The sequence below is a fragment of the Hippopotamus amphibius genome, chromosome 1, assembly GCF_030028045.1.
Source record: "Hippopotamus amphibius kiboko isolate mHipAmp2 chromosome 1, mHipAmp2.hap2, whole genome shotgun sequence".
NCBI lineage: Eukaryota > Metazoa > Chordata > Mammalia > Artiodactyla > Hippopotamidae > Hippopotamus > Hippopotamus amphibius.
Window position 1 is genome coordinate 59,665,621 of NC_080186.1, and position 18,991 is coordinate 59,684,611.

The 18,991-nt window shown below is 34.7% G+C and overlaps 1 protein-coding gene across 1 annotated transcript in view; it reads left to right on the top strand.

Moving 5' to 3' along the window:
* The window catches only part of COL24A1 (collagen type XXIV alpha 1 chain), a 346,898-nt gene that overhangs the window by 12,976 nt on the left and 314,931 nt on the right, over positions 1-18,991 (top strand). The window contains exons 4-5 of the mRNA XM_057714246.1: positions 7,345-8,699; positions 16,103-16,156. Of these exons, the coding sequence (XP_057570229.1) occupies positions 7,345-8,699; positions 16,103-16,156 (1,409 nt within the window). The remainder of the gene's footprint in view (positions 1-7,344; positions 8,700-16,102; positions 16,157-18,991) is intronic.

The window sequence follows — 18,991 nt, forward strand, 5'->3', positions numbered from 1 at the left end:
TTGTTCAGGAGAATGCCAAGATATAATTTACACTATAAAAATATTACTCAGACCGCTGGTGTGGTAGTGGGGATCTTCACTGAGAAAGGCACGAAGTAAGAGGAACGAATTTGGGAGAAAATGTACTGAGTTAGAAGTGCTTGTGGGATAGCTAATCTCTAGTGGATAAATTCAATGGGCAATTGGTTATTCAAATCCAGAAGAGAGGTTTGTGAGTCAGCATATGTGGTTACTGAAACCATGGTTTGGATGAAGTCATTAGGCTTGATGTTTACAGTAAAAAGAGCAAGGCGTTGTCTTGACAACACCATGATGTATTCTCTATTTAAGACGCAAATAGGTGGAGATACAGTCAGTTCTGCCATTAGGTTACATATACATTCCTAAAAGTTGCCACGCTAAAAGATTGGCTCTAGACAACTGCCTGCATTCATATTCTACCTCTGAACTTCCTAGTTGGTGACCTTGGGAAAGTTTTTAAAATTCTTTGTGACTTGTTTTTATAACTGTCAGATGGATTAATAATAGCACATACTTCATCATGTTATGGGAATTACGTAGCTTAATACAGTAAAATTCTTAGCGTAGTTCTTGGTACATAGAAGCAATTTAATAAATGCTATTATTTTTTTTTAAATGTACACCATCTAATAAAGCGCCTGGTTGATAATGAGTATTCTTTAAATGGTAACTGATTTCCTAAGTAACAGAAACGAGATTGATTTCCTGGTTAGATCCACTCATGAAACAAGTAACTTACTATAGACAACTAGGATTTTTCTTGCTATATTCATTAGTAGCAAATATCTAAATTTAAAATTGCAGCTTGGTCATATCCAGGGCTAGGCTTAAATTAATGTAAAAAGTCTGTCCTCTGATGGAAGCCTTTCTCTTTTTTACTCCTGTTCTCCCCGCCACTCTTGTCTGTGCCTTTTTATCCTTAACAGTTCTCTACATGCATACCTTGTTTCATTGCACTTGACTTTATTGCATTTCTTAGATATTGCATAGTTTACAAATTGAAGGTTTGTGGCAACCCTGTTTTGATCAAGTTTATCGGTGCCATTTTTCCAAGAGCATTTGCTTACTTCATGTCTGTGTGTCACATTTTGGTAATTCTTGCAATATTTCAGAATTTTTCATTATATTTATTATGGTGATCTGTGATCAATGTTTTCGGTACTGTTGCAAAAAGATTACAACTTGCCGAAGGCAGATGGTGGTTAGCATCTTTTAGCAATAAAGTAGTTTTTAATTAAAGTATGTACATTATTTTTTAGACATAATGCTATTACATACTTAAAAGACTACAGTATAGTAGGAACAAATTATTATGCACTGGGAAACTAAGAAATTTGTGTAACTCACTTTCTTCCGATATTGGCTTTATTGTGGTGGTCTGGAATAGAACCCACAATATCTCTGAGGTATGCCTGTATTCTCTCTTTAGTCAACATCTACTCAAAGCATTTGCTAAACATATTCACAGTGAGTTGTGAAAGGTTAAAACTAAAATAACAGTTATATTTCACCTCAGAAACCAACTCTGGTAGCTACCTAGAGAATATTCTCCACTGTGAGATTTCTCTTTGGGGAAATGACCCTGCCATGATTAATTAGTGAGGCTTGCCAAAGGAAATAAGGTGGTGTGGAGAAGACAGTGGCTGTGAGGCAATGTGGCAGGTAGACTTCGAAGATGGTGGACTTTGAAGTCAGTCTGATTGTGCTCAAGTCCATTTCTTCCATTTATCAACTGTGTGTCCTTGACCAAGTTATTTAATCTCTCTGGACCTCAGATTCTTCATCTGTGAAATGAGTATAGACTTTTAGTATAAGCTTGAAACCATGAGATACTTTCTATTTCTGCTTCTGGATATCATACAAATGAAACAAGGTGAATGAAATAGTAAATGAACCTGAAATGTATATTTTCAGCAAAACTAGGGGACTGATATAATCTGCAAACTCCCAAAATTGGCTGAGAAAAGCAGATGCCCTATAAAGTCAATAGTAAGATTTCCGAAAGCACCAGCAAAAGCCAACTTCCTGAAGGTGAGGAGCACACCCTGAAGTACTTAACCTTTAGCCTTGTACAAAACAAGTGCCACAGGATCTGGGGAGGACTGAAGCTGCTCAGAAGGAATTACAACAAAGAAGCACAGATAATAGCTAAATGGCTCAGTGGGGACAGATCTCAGAAAATGTAAAAATCTACTTCCTAAGGTGAAGAATTCATTCTGAAGTGTATGCCTGTGGAAGTGAATACAGGGGAAGGAGAGAAGAGTTGTGAACGGGGCTGGCTGTAGAAGTCCTCCTGGACTAGGTTTGGTTCAGAGAAGAAGGTGGGTATGTGTCAAGGAGCCATTTGAGAAGGAAATGCCAGTAACACTGTTACGGAATCTTTGGGTTTTGAGATTTGGAAGGCATGGCCCTCCATCTTCTGTAAATTGCTGCTCTGTGAAACCATAAGTAACTAAGATAGAAAGACACAACAAGGTAAAATGTAGGGGAAAACAGCAGAAATGAGCATGCACACATTTAAAAAAATCACCTTTATGAAGGAAGATTATAAAGCAGAAATTCAAGAACTCAGGAAAAGCAAGAGACGATTAGACAGTAAAAGGATATGAACTGTGAGTTTGTAAAACTCAGAAGTAGTAGGGAAAAAAACACTTTTACAAATCAAAATGAAATTGGAACATGAAGAGATTAGACATAATAGGAAACACAATAAAGATACGAGAAAATTAAACAAATGGAACTGAAGATAAAGAACATTTACAGAGAAAGGATATAGAGGACAGCAGTGGAGATTCAACATACTTATGATGGGAATTTTTGAAGGAGAAAAGCGAAACTATAAAATGGAACAAATATTCAAGGGTATAATTTATGAAAACTTAGAAGTGTAAAACAAAACAAAACAAAACAAACCCCCCAAAACAAAAAAACAAAAAAGCAAATGCAACTTGAATCTATACAACAAATGGGCATACTATGTGCCTGGAAACACATATCCAGAATGGTCAATATGAAGCCATATCCTAATAAAAAAGTCACTGTACTTTGAAGATAAAGAACAGAACTTTGGGTATGCTGGTAAAAAACTGAGTCACTTGGAGAAAAAAAATAGCTTATTTCAGATTTTTCTATCGTAACATTCAACACCTAAGGACAGTAGAAACATAACCGCAAGACATTCAAAGAAAGAAAATGGCAACAAAGAATGTTATAGTCAATGAAACAAGGTGCAAGGCTACCAACAATTTTAAAAAGTCAGGAAAAGTTCTCATGAACCCTTCTTGAGGAAACTAATAAAGCACAAACTTCAGCAAAAAGTAAATGAGAAAACATCTAAAAAAAACTGGCTGTATTTAACAGAAGAAAATATGCGAATAAGACAGAATGTGAATACCATATGACCCAACAATGTAGGAATGGTACAAAGACCAAAAAATGGGAGAAAAAGAGGGGAAAAAGCACAGGAAGTAGATTAAGTTTGCTGATTGGCTCATCAGAGGCTGGGAATTAAATATTATCCAAAGCTGACAAATAAATACTGTAAGGATAGTATTTAATAATGAAAAGGTAAATACTAAGAAAGATAATCCTATTGGCTAGTATTAGGTGGTAAGGGAAAGGGGAAAAAGGAGAAAACAGAAAAGGAAACATTGTTCACTGAAAAGTAATAGATATGTCTAAAGAGGACTAGGGACATTGTATACATTTATCATTTTAAAGGTAAACTTTAGAATAAAAATACAAACCTAAATCTCAAAAGAACTACATACAAAAAGAAAGCAAAGGAAACAAAGCACATAGTGACTTCAAAAATTAAAATGGGAAAACATAAAATATGACAGATTAAACAAACCATCCCATCAATAAATGTAAATAGATTTAATTTTATATTCAAAGAAAAAATTTTCAGATTAGATCACAAAACAAATCAAACGCCTTCATCTTCACCTAAAAGTGTTTCACAATAGGTGAAAATAAAAGCATGGGCAAAGGTATATCAGACAAATGCAAAAAAAAAGTGGGGGCAAGGGGACTTAAATACCAGATACGGTAGAAGTTATAAATAAAGTAGACATAGAAATTCTTTTTATAATTTGAAAAGGTGCAATACCCAATAAATATACGAATTTTATGACTATCTCTGCATAACAATCATAATATTAATATTCATAAAGTTAAGACCACATGAGATAAAAGGCCCAAAAGACATAACAGTAATGAGATTTTCTTTACTTCTTAGTCCGTGACAGATTATGTAAAAACAAGGGTGTACAAGATATAAAATAAACAGCGATGTTCAGCCAACTGGTATTAAATTCTGTACCCTGAAACACGTTTGTAAGTGCTTATCAAACACTATTAAAAATTGACCATTTATCAGGCTAAGTTTCGAAAATAGAAAGTGCAAGGTAGGCACCATTTTCTAATCACAATGCTGTTAAGTTAAATTTTAATAACTAAATCAGAAAACAAACAAAAACCCTTCTAACTGGAAGATTTTACATTTCCTCTTAAATTATTTGGGTCAATGGGAAGATACAAGTAAAAATTGCATAGTTTCTAGAAAACTACCAAAATGAAAATATCACATATCAGAATCTATGGGATTCAGCTAAAGCTAAAGAAAATTTATTGCCTAAGTGCTCATCTCCAGAAACTAGAAGAATCAAATAAACCAAATGAAAATAGGAAAATAAAGATAAATGCAGAAATTAATGATATAAAAGGCAGACAAAAATAGCAGAAAGGATAAACAAATACAAACGCTATACTTTTGAAATAAGCAATAGTTATACTTAAGAACAAATAGAGCAAAATATTCAAAATTGGAACATTATATAGAGAACCACAGAAATAGGAAAAAAAGAATAGTAAGGGAATTCTACATGAAGATCAAATGAGAAGATCATTTGAAAGCCTAGAAAGAAGTTATTTCATATAAAAATGTTTTAAAAATTGATTCAAGAGGTAGTTGAATTAGAATTAATCAACATAAAAGAAATTATCAATAGGAAGGTGAATGAAAAGCTATCAATGAAAACGCCAACATGTTTGGTTTACAGCTGTTTTATCTACTTTTGAGAAAAGAGTTTTAAAGGTATTTAAACTGTTCTAGGCCATAAAAAGTAATGAAAGTTCAACATTATAGTCAGATAAAGATAGTACAATAAGGGAAAAACCACAGATCAGTCTTAATTCATAAATATTGATGCAGTGAGTGTATATGATATTATTCAAGAAACCAGTAAGGTATTAAAAATGTAAAGTACAACCATCAAGTAGATTTTGTTTTAGAAATGCAAGGATGATTCAATCAAGAAATTTTTTGAGTAGTAAATGCTCAAAAACATTTGATTTTTAAAATATCCTAGCTATTTGTCATAACTCAGAAATAGGAATGAAGGAAATATATATGTATGCATATATATTTATTAGAATTGAAGGAAGCATTTGTATGTGTGTATATATATCAAAAATATATGTATACTAAAGTTTTAAAATAATACTCTTTCCAATAGTATTTCATTCTACTAGAATCAGAAATTTTAGGTGGTAAATAGCAGAAGTTAAATACAAAGATTGGTTTTCTTTGGGCAAGAAGCAGCCCTAGATATCACACAACTTTGACTCTTCCTTTATGTAAGAATAGCTGATCTAGCATCATAGAATGATAACTTTGACACACTTTATGATTATATATACTTTAAGCATTGTGATTTTCACATTAGCAGTGTTTTTTCCATAGTTTTTCTTGGATTGATAATATCCTTAGAGGCAATTAGCATTGGGCAGAAGTACCCAAAGTCACAGACTATAAGCATGTTATATTTTAGAAGTGTAAGGTTTCATTGAAGATTAGGAATGATTTAGCTGGTAATTCATATTTTATATTAAAACAAACAGCCACATTATGGAGTAAAATCAAATTTTTTTATAGATTATAATTTTAAAACATGAGAAGTCAATGATTTTTGTGTATGTTTTTACGGGGCCTCTTTGAAGTATTTCTCCAAATTTCTGGAGATGCGTATAATTTATAACTGCTGTTAGGAATATTTTGGTGGAGACTTGCCACTATATTTGACATTTGTAATAAACATGAGTTATCAAATATCTACTAATTTCTCATGAAAGGAAAACTAAGACGATGTGCAATCTTGCTGGCTAATCTTTAAAATTTTTAATTTTTCCTCACTTATTATAGTTATGAGTAAACAATTCTTTAACATTTCTTGTTGGAAATGATTATATGTGTACAGTGATACAAATGGGAGATTTATAACCCAAAGAAAAATAAAGATCACATGGCTGACTAAGCTGTTCTGTATCTTTAAGAAGATTTATTATTTTTTTACAAATGGTATTTAATTTTGTAGGATTCGAGGTAAATGTCACATCTGATCAGATGTTGGTGGGGCAAATTCATTCATTCAGAAATTATAAAATGATTTGAAGGCAAGTATAATAGATATCCAGTAAAGGAGCAGACATAGTATCTCTCTTCCAAGAGTTTATAATTGGGTAAGGGAGATAAATCGTAATTGTATAATATATATAAAACCTATATTTTATAATAAATATTGAGAAAGTCTACAAATTGTTTGGATTAACAATTACTGTGGACAACTGAGAAAGAATGGAAGAGAGAAATTTGGAAGGGTGAGGAAAGAAAATACGGTGATTAGCAACAGTAGGAATTTAAGTTCTCTTGTCCAGGAGTTTTCAGAGTGACTGGGTACTTTCTGCATAGCACACACTTAAGGTGTTAGACATAGGGAGGGCTCTTATGTGACCTGTAAATTCTCAGAAGGCTGAAAGGGAAAACAGTCTGAAAAATTACAGTTTAAAATGGTTGTGTGAACTTAATTTATATCATGGTTTCCAAATTAAGAATTTCTTCTTGTAAGTATGTCTCTAGTTTCTCTTTCACATAAAAGTCATAAAATTTCAAGTTCTAAATCAAAGAAGGAAATGACCATCTGGGAACTGTTGAACATGTACGTTCTTGGAGTAATAAGTAAGTTTCCTAATTGTGAAGGATGAGAGAACATTTATTAAATTTGCGGTTTAGGGATATTGGGATGTATGTATGTGTGTGCGTTATGTGTGTGTTTCAGATAATGAGTAAAACATGTTATTCTCCCTTTCCATACTTCTCATTACCTAGAAATTAGTTATTGATAGAGCATGTTTATTTTAGGGATTACTGTTGATACCTACAAGGAAGATTTTTCTCAGACTCAAACATTTGTATGAACACATGAATGCACAAGAGTAAGATTCTTTCTTTCTTTTCTCTTTCTCTCTCTCTTTAATTTCCAGGCATAGATATTCTTCATCAACTAGGCCTTGGAGGCAAAGATGTAAGACACTCATCATCAGTGACTGCTGTACCATCATCATCTACACCATTACCTCAGGGGGTCCATTTAACAGAATCGGGTGTCATTTTAACAAACAATTCTTATGTTGAGTCACCACTCGTGAAAATTTTACCAGTCAACTTAGAACAGCCATTTATAATATTAATTGGGTTACAGTCACATAGAGTAAACAATGCATTTCTCTTCAGCATTAGAAGCAAAAATAGACTGCAATTAGGAGTACAGTTATTACCTAGAAAATTAGTGGTATACCTTGGAGGCAAACAGTCTGTATTTTTCAACTACAGCGTTCATGATGAGCAATGGCACTCATTTGCCATTGCTATTGGCAATCAAGTTGTCTCGATGTTTGTTGAATGTGGAAAGAAGTATTTTAGCAGAGAGACTCTTTCGGAAGTTCAGACCTTTGATTCTAGCAGTGTGTTTACCTTGGGAAGTATGAATAATAATTCTGTCCATTTTGAAGGAATAGTATGTCAGTTGGATATTATTCCTTCTGCAGAAGCATCTGCAGACTATTGCAGATATGTGAAGCAGCAGTGTCACCCCGAGACAAGCCTTCTTCATACAACTGTTGTACCAGCTAAGATACCGGAAAACTCTCTCTTGCCCAAAAGATTTGGTGAAAAAGTATTGCTGGCGGACACACTTACTGAAGGCAAAAGCATTCTGGATTTCATAAACAATGATTCTGTGGCAGTGCATAAACAACAAGAACACCAGATATCAAGATCTAAGTTAACTTCTCTTAATTCAGGGAATGTCTCTGCTGTGGATCTCGTGAACCGTGTGATTCAGACCAAAGAAATGATCGCTGGGCAACTTACTCAGGCAGATTTAAGCCTACCAGTGACCCGTCATAGCCTCCATGAGCCAAGGAGAAGTAGCCAGGAGAAATTTAGTTCTCTTCTAAATGCGTCGGACAGTATCACACATCATAAGGATAAAGTAACTGGTGCATCACCGTTTAAGAAGATATCATCTATTCTTCCACACATAAAACAAGATGCAGTTAAGAGTCTCAAGAAGGCCATCACAGCAAATCTGCGCACTAATGAACTTACGGAACTGCAACAAGCTTTAAACATGACCTTGTACAGAGTGACAGATGAGCCATCTGTGCATAATCACCTTGATCTAAGGAAGGAAGGTGAATTTGATCCTGATGCTACTCATCCCATCGAAAATAGCTATGAAACTGAGCTTTATGATTATTATTATTATTATGAGGATCTTAATACAGTGCTCGAAATGGAGAATCTAAGAGGGCCAAAAGGGGACACTGGACCTCCCGTAAGTTACTGTTTTCAAAATATGTCTTAATGCACTGTTACCATACATTTAAAAAAGAATTCTCTAGGCTGAACAACATACAACAGATCTGTGTTAGAGATGTATCCTGGCTTACAGTGAGTGCAGTTATGCTTGCTATAATATATCCAACCAGAATGCAACCCTGGTTCAAATATTGTACTTTTTTTTTGGTTTTTATTGGCAGGCTGAAAAGGTTACTTAATTCTGGTAAGTGATGAGGATGCTATATGTTTTCCTTGTTCAGTTGAGATTCAGTGAGGAATTCAACTGCTAAATATAGATCAGCATTCTTTTTTTTATAAAGAAACACAGGCTTAATGCATAGTCATGTTAAGAGAAGGATATAAAAGTTATAGTAGACTAAATAAAAATACTTTAAATACATTATTAAATATACTTTCAGCAAAATCATATCAAATTGATTAAAAGAGTATAAAATCTTAGAATTTTATAGCGAGTCATCGGGGAAAAGCAAACCCTTACATTATAGAAATTAAAATATTTCATTTAGAATTATAAACAGTAACATATTTCATTATATCGCTCATGATATAGCCAATTTACATTTATGGGTTAATAAAACTTCTATCTACCTCTTAACAAAAATAGCCAGTCAGCCCATCAGTCCATTCAGTAGAAAAAAAGCCAAGTCACTTACTTAATAATTCGTAAGCAAAACTATGAGATAATAGACTGACTTTTTTTTAGCTCAGAAATTCTTTTGTCATGTAGTTCAATTACAGATGAATATTTGAAAATTTTTAAATCATTTAAAATTCATTTAAAGCTATTTAAAATCACATTAGAAATGTTGTTTTTGCCTTTTATATTTTTGAATACCTTGAACAATCAACTTATATGTCTTTAGAAGTCAACTTGTATTGGCTTTTTAGTTGCAGGTGGACTAAAATATATGTTATCTCTTTAATTGATGAAAATTAAAATTGAGTCATTTGTTTAGTTCCACAAATCATAGAGTAGGAGATGATGCCACTTGCTTGCTTGTGTTTCTTTTGTAGTTATTGCTCAAAGAGCTCTGATAGGTACTCAGCAACTCTTATTAAGTGAATGTTTAAAGGTTTTAGTAAAATCTGAAGAGTGTATTATAGAGAAGTAAACTTTTCAGCTATGACAATTATCAACATATTAGTAACAAAATTGAGCCATGGGGCAGGTCATATTAAACAAATAGTTATGTACGCTATTTACTTTCTTCAAAAAAAAGTCAAAGACAAGTATTAATCTCTTCTCTAAATTCAAGAATAGTTGTTTCAGCATTAGTAGGTAAAACAATAATATTCAACAGATATTTACTCTCTACTATGGGCAAAGCAGAAACACAAGGTATATGTAACAGTTACTGTTCAGAAGGAGCTTACATTGCGGTAACAGGGATACAGGAAGTACATTTATAACTATATCTCATGATCGAGTAAGATAAATGCCAATGAGAGATACAAACTAAGTATATGGGATACACATTTTCAAAGGTAAGGAAAATACTTTTTGAGGGGATCCCTATGAAAGATCACTTAAGGCTGAGCTGTTCACGATAGGTTCTTGTAGACAAAGTTAGAACCTAAGCCTCAAAGAATAAATAAGATTTTGATAGGTGAAAGGAACCGGCATACCTTTTATGTAGGAAAAACAGCAAAGTAGTTATAACTTACTGAGTTTTTACCTGCAGCAGACAGTCTACCATGCCCTTTATGTTTGTTATCTTAAAAGAACTCTGTGACTTTGGTGTTATTATTCTCATCCTTCGTGTGAGGAAACTGAAGCCCAAAGGAATGCGTTTACTTGCCCATAACCACATTGCTGATAAATGACAGAGCCAGGATTTTGACCCAGGTTTTCTGCCTCTCAAGCTCAAGCTCTTTCATGATATCAGGCTGAATAATGTTACACAAACATAAGATCCAAGGTAGAGGGGGACAGGTTGCAGAGGTCTTAGTTTTCAAACGGATAGTTCTAACTTTATCTTGTTCTTAATGGGGAATTGTGTAGGTTTCTAAGTTGAGGCATGAATAGGGAGGTCACTCTGGTGGCAGTGCCCAGAATAGACAGGAAATTCCTGTTACCATCTGAATGATACAAAACTAGGACAGTATCTAGGATGACAGCAGTGAAAATGCAAAAGAAAGGTAGGGCTCGAGATATTTTGAAGGAAGATTTGGTAGGACTAGGAAATTAATTGGACCTAGGGACCAAATGAAAAAAGGGAGAGGATCAAAGATGGCTCTAAGGTTTTAAGCCTGTGGATTGAGAGAATGGTTATACCATTACTAAAACCAATAATTAAGAGAAGAAGTTGATTTTAGAAGAAGAAACCAAGTTAAAACCTTTAAGGTGCTGTTGGCAACTCAGTAAGCTGTTGGAAGAGTTGAAGAAGCTGAAGTGAAAAAGAGAGGTCAAAGTAGGGGGTACAGATATGGGAGTTTCCCCATCAATATTATAGTTGAAGCTGTAGAGTCAGATAATCTTCAAGAAAGGGAGTTTGGCGTAGAGTCAAGAGACAAATTGTGAGGAATGTTTGCTTTGTGGTTATAGAAGAAAAACAAAGCAGAAATGTGACAGAATAGTCAGAGAGATGGGAGAGAAGAGTATAGTATACTATCACAAAAGCCAAAGATGAGAGTTTTGAGGAGAAATTGATTAGCAGTGCTGAAAGCTGCAGATGAGGACTGATAAAAAGTGGAGGAAATCCTTTGGATTGATTGGGAATGTCATTATTGAACTTTGAAAATCCGACCAGCAGAGTGTAGGAGTCTAAAGATAGATTTTAGAAAGCTAACGAGAGAGTGAATGGTGATAAAATGGTGAACTTTGTAGAGATTGTTGCACCGCTTCTTTTTTTTTTTTTTTAGAGAATTGTTCATTTATTTATTTATTTATTTATTTATTATTTATTGGCCTCGTTAGGTCTTCATTGCTGCACGTGGGCTTTCTATAGTGGAGAGTGGGGGCTACTCTTCATTGCAGTGTGCAGACTTCGTATTGCGGTGGCTTCTCTTGTTGCAGAGCACAGGCTCTAGGCGCACAGGCTTCAGTAGTTGCGGCTCGTGGGCTTAGTAGTTGTGACTCTTGGGCTCAGTAGTTGTGGTGTACGGGCTTAGTTGCTCCACGGCATGTGGGATCTTCCTGGACCAGGGATCAAACCTGTGTCCCCTGCATTGGCAGGCAAATTCTTAACCACTGCGCCACCAGGGAAGCTCCTGTTGGATTGCTTCTTGAGGTGGATGTTACTGTTTGAAGTCTGAGGCCAGCCAGATTTTTCCTACTTGTAAGTGACTGTTTTTCCTCTCTAGGCCTATGCAATTCTTTTGTTATCTTTGAAGTAACAGGTTTCATTAAGTCTGTTAGGTTCTGTATCAGCTTTTTTCTGGTACTCTTTTGATCTGAAGATTATTTTTACTTATTATAGAAAAGCCTCTCCTTATGTTCTCAGGTATTTTTCTTTTCCATTTCTCTATATTCTTTTTCAGGCACACCAGTATGCACGTGTTAAATATCCTTTGTGATGATAGTATTTATTCTCTTCTCTACAATAATGTCCATGTGATGGCTTTTTTCCATTTTATTTTATGTGAATTCAGTTAAACTACATGGAGATCCCTTAATTGATGTTTTCAATTGTAGTCAGTTTTTATTGCTTCTGACATGGCTTTCATCTATAATTGTTTCTTTTTTGTTCTTTCAGTCTTTAAGCTCTTCTGGCTCACGTTTCATTACCTTGGCTGTTATTTTTATCTCTTATAACTCTTCTTTGAGCTCTCTTTTTGTAGAAAAATAGCATCTTGAAATTTTTTGGCTCTACAGTGAACTGTATGAACTTTTTCTCTGTTGCATGGAGTAATTCCTCTTCTTCTAAATGATTTTCATCAACTTTTAATTTATGTTTCTGTCCTCACACTTCCCCCTTCCCTTAGTATGTATAGGCCCCTTGCTGGTTTCTTTCTGGTTATTACCATTTTTAAAATAAAGACAACTCTATCTGGGCCACTATTTGTTTTAGAATTGTATAGGGAGAGGCAAAGGGAAGTAAGGTGGAGTGGTACACAGCATCAAATTTAAGTTGCTGCCTTCAACACCATCTTTCCATATTTATTTTGCCCTCTACCCAGAAACACATCTCCTCTCATTTTCATGTATGTGAAGCCCTCTGTATCACTGTGAGAAGTTCTATGATGATTTACGCTCTTGTCTTTTACCCCCTCTCACTACCAGAAATCTCCTGAAGTTAGGAGATATGTTGCAGATCATAAAAATGATGGGTTCTTCCTCTTCAGCTCTACTTTCCTCACACTTGGTTGTTTGAACTGGGTCTTTATAGGGTCATGAATTATGTTGCCTGTGGCTTTCCCATTCCCTTAAACTTTACTATCGTCATTAAAGGATTGTTGGAATGAACTTTCTGGACTGATATACTTTTAGATATCTGTAGCCTGTCTAAGGTTTGAGGTCTGAAGAGGTTTTTTGTTTGTTTTTCATTTTTGGGCATCTTTCAGCATCTTCCCTTACTCCAAAGTATCTCAATATTTAGAAGATAATTTTCATATTTCTGGCTTGTGGTTGTGGTCTTTTCTCTGTTTAATCAGAGATTTTTTTTTTTCTGTTTGTTTTCAGCGGTTTTGAGGGAAGAAGGGTTCTCCTTCTGCCATCTTCTATATAAATTCTCTAGTGATCCATTTCAAAATATAAATTAGATCATGTCATTTATCTGCTTAAACTCTTCAGTGACAGAAGAGTAAAGCACTTAGAATAAACTAAAAACTCTTTATTATGACCCATGCCGTTATATATCTTCTGGCCCCTGGTTTCCTCTGCAACCTCATTTTGTTCCACTTTTGCTTAATCTCATTATTGATTTTCTTTTAGCTCCTTAATAAGACTGTTTTTCCTTTCTGTTTTATTTTACTCATGCCCTACTTCATTTATTCCTATTTTCTGGAATTTTATTTTCTCCTCTTTCCTAACTCCTCTTCATGTTTTAGATCTAACTTAGCAGTTCCTCAGAGACATCTTCTCTGATACCACAGTATACATTATGTACACTATGCTGATCTCTCAGTTTCTTGTTATTTTCTTCATATCACCAAATAAAATGTATATTGTATGTTTAGTTGTTAATCAGTGTCTTTTTATCTCATTGTCAGCTCCAGGAGGGTTTGATGTTTACTAATGTTTATTGAGTAAATGAATGAATGAGTTAATGAATTAAAAAAGGAACTTTAGGTGCAGGACTTCCAAGATTAATTGACCAGACATTACTGTCTTTTAGAAGTAGTGAATACCTTTGCCTTAGTATACATATTACCGTAGTAATAATACAGTTATAACTAACATTGAGTACTGCTTGTGCCCCATGCATACCTTTAAAAAATTGCTCTATAGTTTATTGGTTAAGTACTGTATGTCAGACATAATTACAGGTATTTTATATAGCACGATATCTTTAATACTCACAGTAATCCTGAAAGTAAATTTTTATCATCAGTATTATAAAGATGAGAAAACTAAGCCTTAGAAAGAGTAAATGACTTGTCTAAGGTCATTCAGCAAGTAAATGATTGAAGCATGATTTGAATCTAGATTGGATGATTGCCATACCGACGCTCTTTTAATTGAATTATACTTTCTCTTGGTAACCAATAACCTGAAAGTTAAAGTGCTTTTTCTAGTACTTATTTACAGAAAATAATTCATTGAAAAAGTCATACCATATAAAATTACTTTCCTTCTCTGGTTTCTAGAAAATGCCTATTAATAACCTGTTCTCAAAGATATGGAAATGCAAAATCGTGAAGACAAGTTAAAACTGATTTTTATTTATTGCTTATTAAACAATTCAAATATTTCAATCACAACATAAAATATACTCTTTTCCTCTCTGTATCTAACAGTAACTGTAATATTAACTGTTTTTTCAGCGTGAATATAGTAGTGTTTTCTTTTGTCACAAAGTAGTGTGATAGGGCAATAAATCAAACTAGATATTTTAATTTTGCATTTAGTTTTTTTATTTTTAGTGCTTATTTGGGGGGACTTCAAATCATCAGCTGGTAAGTTCTGATGAAAACAGCAGAACCAGAATTAATTTGAAAAGAATTTTAATTAAAAAAAAAATAAGTGAAAGTCAATTTTTGATGGAAGCTAGTGATATAATAATATCAAAATATTTGAATGGCTCAGGAGGGAGAATAGAGATATTACTTTTCTGTGGTTGAATAGAAATATTACTTTTAATATTAGGGAATACATGAAAGGTTTTTATTAAGTTAAGGGATAGGAGAAGGAAAAAAGATTAAAAGGAAAATGGACAGTTTGAAATATATAAAAAGCATTAGAAAACTGCAAAATGACTGTAGCATCAATAAAGGAGAAAGTTTCAAAGAGAAAAATGATACGTCAAAATGAGGATCAGTAGGTCATGCTACCCTCCGATGGTAGGGCTAATATCTTAACCTTAATATGTCTCATTTCGAAACTCGTAATATTTTTGCTGCAATAATGAATGAATGTTTGTAAATTGGAATGTGTGTATGCTCTGTAGACAACAAGAATAATGCCATGGCAACAGAGTGCTTAGTAACAATGAAATTAATGTATGAATGAATGAATATGTGTTAACCATACCACAAATGAACACTTACTCTTCCACTTCCATTCTTCTTAAAGTAAGTAGTAAAAAAGATGACATATGGCATAATATCAGAAAGCAAAGTAGTAGTTTCCTATTTCTTATTTGATATATTTAATAAGTGACATTTAAAGAACTCAGAATACTTTAAACATTAATCTGTTTTTACTTTCATATTTTATTTTTACAAGCCATTTAACTCCAGTAGTGACCTCCTGGTATGCTGCATTTTGTGTAAGGCAGATTAATTACTTAATATACTAGAAGGATCTTATAACAGTTTAACACATTACACAGCTCCTTGGTATAAGACTTTAAAAAGAAGATAAAATGGTCAGTGCTTTACTTTCTCAAGGCAAGTCTTCTTTTGAAATGTGTTTGAAAAAACCTGTAGTTGTTGGTCTCCAAAGCTTAAATTGAATTCCTCCTTCAGTAGTAAAAGTAAATTTAGGTAAAAAACTACCCACAAAACTACTAGTTATGGTCTCTGTAAAAACCAGATACAGTGGCTGTAACCATAAGTCGTAGACTTCCTGCTGCCACGTCTGGTCAGATTAAAGAGGACATTTGAGTTTCAACTCTCACCCTCGCTGATTAGGGTGAGGGGTTTCATGTTATTTTAAAATCATCAGCTGGTAACTAGGGACCAAGAAAAGAGCCCTGGAGTGAGACTCTTAACAAGACTTGTGAGAAGGGATGCATCTGTTATCATGCCTAATACCTCGGCATTTTGTTTTCCAAGGGTCTTCCTGGCCCAGCAGGTATCCCAGGTCCATCAGGAAAGAGAGGTCCACGGGTAAGTAGATGGACTCCATTTCTCACTTGCTATTAGAATTGGTAGCTTTCCAGTATGTTTTTCTTAGTATTGTACAGTATGTACTTCCCTTGGAAATCTGCCTGGATCTTCAAACTTAGCCCTAACTCTGCCAATTCAAGAGAAGCTTGGGAACATATGCCACTTGTTTATATGAGTATAAACACCCATCCAAAGCATTCTTTGTGAACATGCCCAAGAAAGATTATCAAATTTGTAAATTAGTGACTGTTTTGGTGCTACTTGTAACATTATTCTTAGTTATAAAGTGATCTCATCTGTAGTTGATAGTCCAAGGTGGGGTTCATTTACTTTGGGAAATGAAGAAGAGTGGATGGCCTTAAAATAGTGCATTCCTGGATTACATAACGGAAAATATTGGAGCTATAAACTAAAAAAATAATTGTCCTGAGGAAAAAAGCTGCCATAAGAATAAGCAGTAGTTTCTCACATTACACAGGTCCAACAAAAGATGTATTGCTGTGTTAGAATTAGTTTCTTTCAAACCTCAAAAAACAAAAACAAAAAAACAAAACACTTTTACTAGCAGAAATTCTAGAAAGAGCTAGAAAAAGAATTATGATCGTGTGTGATAGACAAATGCAAATGCTGTATATAATCCACTTTCTTTCCTTTTATTTATCATATAAACAATATAATAAAAAATCATCCTAAAATATTGCTTTAAATGGTCCTCTTCACATCAAGCCCTTGTCCACACGAGGCTGAAGATGAATGCTCACTCCACTCTAGCTGTTTATCATTCTTTCTCTATACTTGACAACCTACCGCATTCCTCCCAGAGTGTCCTCTAAACTTGCCCACTCTCCTCCAGCCAGCAGACCATTTCTGTCCTCCTGCTTCTCTGTCAGGAGACCCTGGATCCTACTTTCCTGAGGGACTGAGTTCACCTTTGCGCTAATGGAATTTCCTCTCCACTGCTAAGCCTGTTCTGCCACAGCATGACCTTTTTCTCTCCCTAGATTTTATCTTACTTGGCAACAGCCAGCAAGTTATCTTTTTAAAAAATCCCAGACTTTCATTGATGCTAATTTTTCCTAAAGTTATTGTTCTTGCTCATTCTTGCACTGCTGAGCTTTGTGAAATAATACTTTATACCCATTGCCCCCACATCCACATCAAAAATTCATTTGTTAATCCTTATAAATTTTTCCATCTACTTTGTTGAAATTTATTTTTGAAGAGTGTACAAATGAGATATCATGAAATCTAATTTTTTTCCTTAGTTTTCATCTTATTAGATATACCTTCAATGTTTGCATCGCTAGTACCCCTCTCTTTTCTGAAACACAATGCTCTATTAACTCAGAAGTGAAAAGATAGTTAAGTGGTGGGACTTCCTAGGTGGCACAGTGGTTGGGAATCTGCCTGCCAATGCAGGGGACATGGGTTCGAGCCCTGCTCCAGGAGGATCCCACATGTAGCAGAGTGACTAAGTCCATGCGCCACAACTATTGAGCCTGTGCTTTAGAGCCTGTGAGCCACAACTGTTGAGCCAGTGTGCCACAACTGTTGAGCCAGTGTGCCACAACTACTGAAGCCCATGGGCCTAGAGCCCGTGCTCTGCAACAAGAGGGGCCACGGCAGTGAGGAGCCCCTGCACTGCAACGAAGAGTAGCCCCGGAAGACTAGCCCCTGCTTGCTACAACTAGACAAAGCCCGTGTGCAGCAACGAAGACCCAACACAGCCAATAAATAAATAAACAAATTTATAAAAAAAAAAGTAGATAATTATTAACTGTTTATGTGTTAAGATAGAGGTGTAGCTGAAGAGCACAGAGATGCATACCAAGCCCAAATGAGTATAGGAGTCCTGGAAACCTGGAAGGCTTTCTGAAGATGAATCTTAATTTTTCTACTTGCTGGTTGTGTGCACCTAGGTTTCCCCATTTGTAAACGGGAGTAAATAACCACCTTGCAGGATTGTATAAGGATTAGTAATTAAAAAAAAAAAAGCATCAATACAGTTACTTGCACATAGTAGGTGTTTAGTAGATAGAAGCAATTACTGAATTCAAATTGACAGGTTTTTTTTTTTTTGCTATGCCACACTGCTTGCGGGATTTTAGTTCCCCGACCAGGGATTGGACCCAGGTCCTGGCAGTGAAAGCGCCCACTCCTAACCACTGGACCACCAGGGAACTCCTGAAATTGAGAGATATTCACTGAAAGGCTAATATGTGCTAAAACAGCCTCTTTTCAAAGAATTTGTAATCCTGAAACTAAACATATGTTATAAGGAAGTTAAAATAGCAATAAAATATTTAAATAACAGAAATGTCCCAAGGCAATATACAATTAATTGCAAATGAATTTTACATGCAGCAATTTCTGTGTAAGTGAGTAGGAAAGAGAAATCCCTTCATGCTGGTGTAGCCAGGATTTAAATATGAGGTGGTATCTCAGCTGATGTTTGAACGTGATTTGGGCAGGTATAGGGGGGCAAGGTTAAATGAGGTAAATCTTTAAGGTATACATCATAGCATAACAAAAACCCAAGTGCAGAAGCGGTTACCGCATGTGGAGAGGAGAGTAACTAAAGAATTGCACTTTGTTATTTTTAAGCTTCTTACTCTGCTCAACTTTTAGGAGTAGCACTAAGCAATGCGGCTAGAGATAGGGGTGGTAAATAAGGGACGTAAACACCTCAAGGCAGTGTTTTGAAGCAAAAAACAGAAACCACAGTTCTGCTCTATTATTAGTGTCTTTTCCAAGACTGAAATATGCAAGATCTCAGAAGAGATAAAGAACTTTGCAAAATAGTATATCCATTTTAATGAATTATGTAATATTTAT